General features: G+C 49.6%; 1 protein-coding gene across 1 annotated transcript in view; it reads right to left on the bottom strand.

Moving 5' to 3' along the window:
- Positions 1-1362: 1362 nt before the first annotated feature.
- LOC139022965 (cadherin-23-like) overlaps positions 1363-6994 on the bottom strand; it is a 251346-nt gene continuing 245714 nt past the window's right edge. Inside the window, exons 7-8 of the mRNA XM_070434815.1 lie at positions 2782-2898; positions 1363-1475 (exon numbers count right to left, since the gene is read on the bottom strand). Of these exons, the coding sequence (XP_070290916.1) occupies positions 1363-1475; positions 2782-2898 (230 nt within the window). The remainder of the gene's footprint in view (positions 1476-2781; positions 2899-6994) is intronic.

Below are 6994 nucleotides of genomic sequence, written 5' to 3' on the forward strand. Positions count from 1 at the left end.
CGGCCCTTGGACTGTTCTTATATGCCGCCCGGTAGGAGAGGTGAAGTTAAACTGGCAAACAATAGGGCCCACCCTGCCTGACGCAGGTTGCGCCTCTTGGCTGCTCGATATACTCTAGATTCCGGGGTCAATCCAAACAGGAATGGTGTTGAGCCCCCTCCAGCCAGTGCTGCCATGTTTTCAGCGCCTCTTGACGGCCAGTAACTCACGATCCCCCCGTCGTAATTCACCCCGCGGGAGACTGCTTCAGTGAGTAGAAGGCGCATTGAGGAGTTTAGAAGGAGATGCAGTGCGTGGAGAGAAGCCCCTACTTGGAGAGCAGCCCCTTACTCCAACTCGAGGCATCCACCTCCACGTGAAGGGCAGAGATGGTCAGGATGAGCCAGAAACATGTGCGTTCGTAAAACTCCTTGGATCGCACGGAAGGCTTCGTTGGCCTACTCAGTCTAGCGCAGCTGTCTAGGACCTCCCTTCAGGAGGAGTGGAGAGGGCCAGCACTGTGCTGAACCCTAATGAGCACCTAAAATGGTTGGCAAAACCAAGAAGCGCTGCACCGCCTTGATGTTGGATGGAAAGGCTACGACCGTACTGCACTGACCCTCAGCTCTTCCATCTCACACTCTGCGGGGATTGCCAGTAAGGAGACCACCTGCTGGAAGAAAAGGCACTCCTCCACCTTGGCGTACAGGTGATGCCCTATCAGCCTCTCCAAAACGGACCTGACATGAGAGACATGTTGCCCGCATGTAGTGGAATACATCAAGATGTCATCTATGTACACCACTACATCACAAGGGACTGTTTCATTGCATTATGTTAGTAATCAATAATCTCTAGTGTGCGTGTTTATGTATTTCTGTGTGATTATTTAGTTAGTTAGTGAATAAATAATTAAGCTAATTTGTGTATCACTGAATCATCACTTAGGCTAGGGTTCGTGCAGATTTACGAGGTCAACGACGTTCAGAATGAGACTGATGAAGTAATGATAGATTTATAAGTGACTATCTATAGATGTTAATATATCTTGAAAGAGTTTAATTCGGGAGATAGTAACTTGTTAAATACATTATCCAATGGTGCCAGAAGTTATTAATGAGTTAATTGTTACATATTAATTTAATCATGTAATAATTAAACATAGTTCATTGATTTGATAAAATGATATTCATCACATTAATGATAGTCACGTCACGACAAGTTCTATCACAGTCGTGTCGTCAGCAAACTTGATGATGGTGTTGGAGTCGTGCGCGGCCACGCAGTCATGGTTGAACAGGGAGTACAGGAGGGGACTAAGCACACACRACTGAGGGGTCGCCATGTTGAGGGTCAGCCTGGSGGATGTGTTGTTGCCTATCCTCATCCCTGGGGGCGGCCCGTCAGGAAGTCCAGGATCCAGTTGCAGAGGGAGMTGTTCAGCCCCAGGGTCCTGAGCTTGGTGATGAGCTTGGAGCGGACTATGGTGTTGAATGCTGAGCTCCACACACTCAAAACGGATTGTATCCCAAATGGCACCCTATTTCTTATAGTGCCCTATGGGCCCTGGTCAAAAGTAATGCACTATAAAGAGAATAGGGGGCKRTGTTGGACGCTACCACTATCTAAGCTGGACTAAAGTTGGGAAAATAGTTTTACTACAGTACTCAGAATCAATAAAGACACCAAAGAAGAGGGAAGAAAWATCTCCATATTATAAATTTACAAAAATACATTTTTATTTTGGTCTATGAATTTCTCCTAGTTTATTGAAATGGTTGATTTCAATCAAGAATAACGAGTGAGGTGGGAGGGGTATATTATCAAATAAGATGTGATGGAATTCCCTGTTTGCATTATTATACTAATGCTCTTAGAAAAATGTTTAMAAATGGTTCGCTGTTTCTACCTGGAACAATGTAAAGGGTACTTCTACAGGGATAAGCCGAATAACCCTTTATGGTTTTAGTTAGCACCTTTTTTTCTAAGAGTGTACACACTCATACAAACACTCTCAACGTGCAACTCTCGCACAGGCACACCTCTTTGTGTGTCTAAACCAGACTAAAGGTTCTGGTAGAAAGCAATCATCAAGATTCACTCGGAGAAAACTGGCTTTAAACCAAAAATCCCTCCACCGATTCCCCTCTCCCGTTGCCACACTAAAATTAATTTCATGCCCCCTCTCTCAAACTCTGGGAACCATTTGGTGAGGAGAGGAGGAGAGGAAGCAGAGAAGTGTAAGGAGATGAAGAGGCCAGGGGTGAGAAGGAAAGACTCCCACTATGACAGAATGCACCAAATTGAGAGAGAAAGAGAGAGAGAGAATGAGAGAGACTTCTCACGGCTCAGTGGGGGGATATTCGGAATCTACATCTGGCTCAGAAAGACAAAGATGAAGAGGGAGAGAGAAGGAGAAGGAGCAAATAATCTCCAAAGCATTGGCCTGGCAGGACTCCATCAACATTAAGAACATCTTCCATTCCTTTATCCTCCCAGGTTGCTCCCAAAGAAGTCGAACTGTTCTCTAAATATGAGGATCTCAGCAGGACCCTGTCATAGTAAGCCTTAGGGTGGGGTGTGGAAATGCACACCTGGAAGATTATACCTCACATCCCAATGCCTTGAATTATGTACTGATGATGTATTCTATACCTTACCAGCATACAGGATATCTTCATTCAAAATGTGCATACTGTATGTGACTGGGAAGGTTTACAACTAAAGAAAATGTAGAGTGGTGGTGTAGCTATATGTTCAGTTTAGGTCTCTCATCACTCCCAGGCCTAAACACAAACAGACAGACCTTGACGGTGAAAGTGAATCCGGATGAGTAGAGGGGGTTCTCTCTGTCCAGCTGTCCATTTACCGTCAGAGAGCCACTGATGTAGTCCAGAGCAAAGATACTGTTGGTATTGCCTGGAGGGACGAGAGGAGATGGGGAGAGAGGGAAAGGATGGAAGAGAGGGGGGGTATGAGAGGTTGAGAGAGGGGGAGGAGAGAAAGAGAGAGAGAGAGAGTAGAGAGACATAAGGGAAGAGATGAGAGAGAGCGGAAAGGGAGAGAGAGAGTCAGTGATCCTCATATCTCCGTCTAAGGTCTGTAGCGGTCATAKGATTTTGTCAGCCGGTGATTGTCATTGAAATAACTGCTGGACTCATGGTAATTGACTATTAATTAACATCAACACAGTCAGCATCTCCGTCTTCTACGCATAGCCTACAAGCCACTCATGCGGACCTTTGGAACATCTACATATTAAAAGTTTAAAAATCAATTTAATATAGCTTACACATTTCAAACTCAATTCTAGACCTCGAAGCCAGATCTGCAGCATTTTTTCATTGTTCCCCTCTAGTAAGGGACGGATCTAGACCTGTGACAACAGGTGTGTGCAATTAATGAACAGGTAGAACATAAAACCAGCAGGCTCCGGACTTCGGAAAGAGCTGAGTACCCCAGGCCTACACCATCACAATAAATCCATTATTTATTTTAGACAGGTCTAAAGAATCCTTATGATTATGAAGAAAATGTAACCTATTTCAGAAAATCAGAATAGCATATTTTGAGTCTTCCTTACGTTAGGCCCTGATCTAGCTATGCCATATGGCTGTGGGCTACATTAGTTCATTTAGCAGGCAAGATTTGCTTATAATTCCAATGACATTATTGAATAGTAAAAACAATTAAATTGAACATAGCTGAGTAAAACAGAAAGGATATTTTCCCCCAAACTATTTGAGGGAGTACACATATGTGGCTATTCTGTGTTGAGTGTTTACCAAAGAAACAGGTCCTCCTATATGCTTAATTTAGAGTTATTTATGCAACTTTAGTTGTGATACAAACATTAGGCTATATGTTTGGATTTCTAATACATTCTAAGGCGGCACGATGCAACGAATTTGAATTTGAAAAAGTTGCATGAAAGGGAAGTACTCTGCTCTGTTTCTAGCGCATCCTGCACACATTTCATCAGTCTCTCATTCACAWTTTGACAAGCACTTGTGTCACACCCGGATCTATTTCACCTTTCTTTGTGCTTGGCTCCACCCCCCTCCATGTGTCGCCCACCTTGCCCATTGTCCCCAGTGTATATATACCTGTGTTCTCTGTTTGTCTGTTGCCAGTTCATTTTGTTCGTCAAGCATACCAGCATTTTTCTCCTTGCTCCTGTCTGTCTCTAGTTTTCTCGGTTTTGACCATTCTGCCTGCCCTAACCCTGAGCCTGCCTGCCATTCTGTACCTTGTCACATCACACTGGATTATTGACATCTGCCTGCCCTGACCCTGAGACTGCCTGCCGTTTCTGTACCTTTTGGACTCGACTCGCTCATCACCTTGACCATTTGGATTGATGGGCGACTACGGGAACGAAGGAAGGAGAGGATATTCGATTTCACTCGCCTGCCCAAGGATTCCAACTCGCCTCTGAGGCATCCCTGAAGTCCCTGACGGCTCCGTTGCCGAGAGAACCCAAGGCTACCCGAGTTTCCCCGAAGTCTGCCCATTCACCTCTTCCCGAGCAAATGCAACTAGGCAGAGCTAGGCTGTCTCCAACCAAACAGCTATACAGGCTTCACACTAAGAGTTGCCTGTATTTCCTCTCTACCTGTCCAAAAAATACCAGGCACACTGGTAGGAGCGAGTACTCTGATGYGCGATATGGAGAACTTCTCCTATCCCCTTACTCGCACCCCTTTTCATGCTATTTTGCTCTGGGAACCAATCGAAATCTCTCTGGGTACTCATCGTCTCTGGGGCCGATGAGAKCTTTATGGACGCTACCCTGGCGTCTGAGCTGGGCATCGCCACTCAACCTGTCTCCATTTCCATCGACGTTAGAGTGCTGGACGGGCGCTCTATAGGCCGGGTCACCCACAATACCATCCCCATCAACCTACGTATGTCAGGGAACAACAGCGAGATGATCCAATTCCTGCTTATTAAGTCTCCTCAGGTTCCCGTGGTATTGGGATTCTCTTGTTTAGCCTCCTCCAAATGGCCACCCTCCACATTAACCCCACTGGATTAAGGGCAGCACCGGACTAAGGGCAGCACCGGACTAAGGGGCAGCACCGGACTAAGGGGCAGCACCGGACTAAGGGCAGCACCAGGATAAGGGGCAGCACCAGGATAAGGGGCAGCACCGACTAAGGGCAGCACCGGACTAAGGGACAGCACCAGGATAAGGGGCAGCTCCGGACTGAGGAACGGATCCTGGCTGACGGTCTGGCGGATCCTGGCTGTACGGCTCATGGCTGGCTGACGGATCTGGCTGCTCATGGCTGGCTGACGGATCTGGCTGCTCTGGTTGCGCTCGATCTGGCTGTCATGCTGGCTGACGGATCTGGCTGCTCATGGCTGGCTGACGGATCTGGCTGCTCATGGCTGGTTGACGGCTTCTGGCAGATCCTGTCTGGTTGGCGGCTCTGGCGATCCTGTCTGGTTGCGGCTCTGGCAGATCCTGTCTGGTTGGCGGCTCTGGCAATCCTGTCTGGTTGGCGGCTCTGGCAGATCCTGTCTGGTTGGCGGCTCTTTGGCAGATCCTGACTGACGAATGGCTCTAGCGGCCCTGACTGACTAACGGCTCTGACGGACGTCGCGGACAGCGCGGCCTCTAATGGCTCGGGGCAGGACGGATGGCTCAGACGGCGCTGGGAGACGGATGGCTCAGACGGCGCTGGGGGAGACGGATGGCTCAGACGGCGCTGGGGAGACGGATGCTCAGACGCGCTGGGAGACGGATGGCTCAGATGGCGCTGGGAGACGGATGGCTCTGGCCGGATGAGGCGCACTGTAGGCCTGGTGCGTGGTGCCGGAACTGGAGGCACCGGGCTAAGGACACGCACCTTCAGGCTAGTGCGGGGAGAAGGAACAGGGCATACTGGACCCTGGGACGCACATTAGGCCTAGTGCGTGGTGCCGGCACTGGTGGTACCGGCTGGGACACGCACTTCAAGGCTAGTGCGGGGAGCAGCAACAGGATGCACAGGACTCTGGAGACGCACAGGAGACTTGGTGCATGGCGTAGGCACAGGTGGTAATGGCGGGAGACACGCACCATTGGACGAGTGCGTGGAGGAGGAACAGGGCTCTGAAAACGCACTGGAGCCTGGTGCGTGGTGTAGGCACTGGTGGTACTGGGCTGAGGCGGAAGTAGCGCTGGGAAATACCGACCGTGCAGGCGTACTGGCTCCCTTGAGCATTGAGCCTGCCCAACCTTACCTGGTTGAATGGTCCCCGTCGCCCGCCCAGTGCGGGGAGTGGAATAACCCGCACCGGCTATGTAGGCGAACCGGGGACACCATGCGTAAGGCTGGTACCATGTAAGCCGGGCCCGAGGAGACGCACTGGAGACCCAACGCGTTGAGCCGGCTTCATGCACCTGGCTCAATGCCCAATCTAGCTCTTACCAGTGCGGGGAGGTGGAATAAACCCGCACCGGGCTATGAACACGTACAGGAGACACCGTGCGCTCTACTGCGTAACACGGTGTCCGCCCGTACTCCCGCTCTCCACGGTTAGCCTGGGAAGTGGGCGCAGGTCTCCTACCTGCCCTCGGCCCACTACCTCTAAGCCCCCCCCAAGAAATTTTTGGGTTGTACTTGCGGCTTCCAACCTTGCCTCCGTGCTGCCTCCTCATATCGCCTCCTCTCGGCTTTCGCTGCCTCCAGCTCTTCACGAGGGAGGCGATATTCTCCCGGTTGTGCCCAAGGTCCCTCTACCATCCAATTCGTCCTCCCATGTCCAGAAATCCTGTGTAAGTGGGTCCTGTTGCCACTGATCACGCTGCTTGATTCCTTGTTTGGTGGGGAATTCTGTCACGATCGTCAACGGGACTGAGAGAGGACCAAGGCGGCAGCGCGTGGAAAGTACATCTTCTTTTATTTTTAAAGAAGGAAAAAAACAAAACAACAAACGACCGTGAAGCTATACAAAAATCAGTGCTGACACAAACACTTCGACATAGACAATTCCCCACAAACAGCTAAAGGCCTATGGTTCCTTA

Source organism: Salvelinus sp. IW2-2015, linkage group LG25, assembly GCF_002910315.2.
Source record: "Salvelinus sp. IW2-2015 linkage group LG25, ASM291031v2, whole genome shotgun sequence".
Lineage (NCBI taxonomy): Eukaryota > Metazoa > Chordata > Actinopteri > Salmoniformes > Salmonidae > Salvelinus > Salvelinus sp. IW2-2015.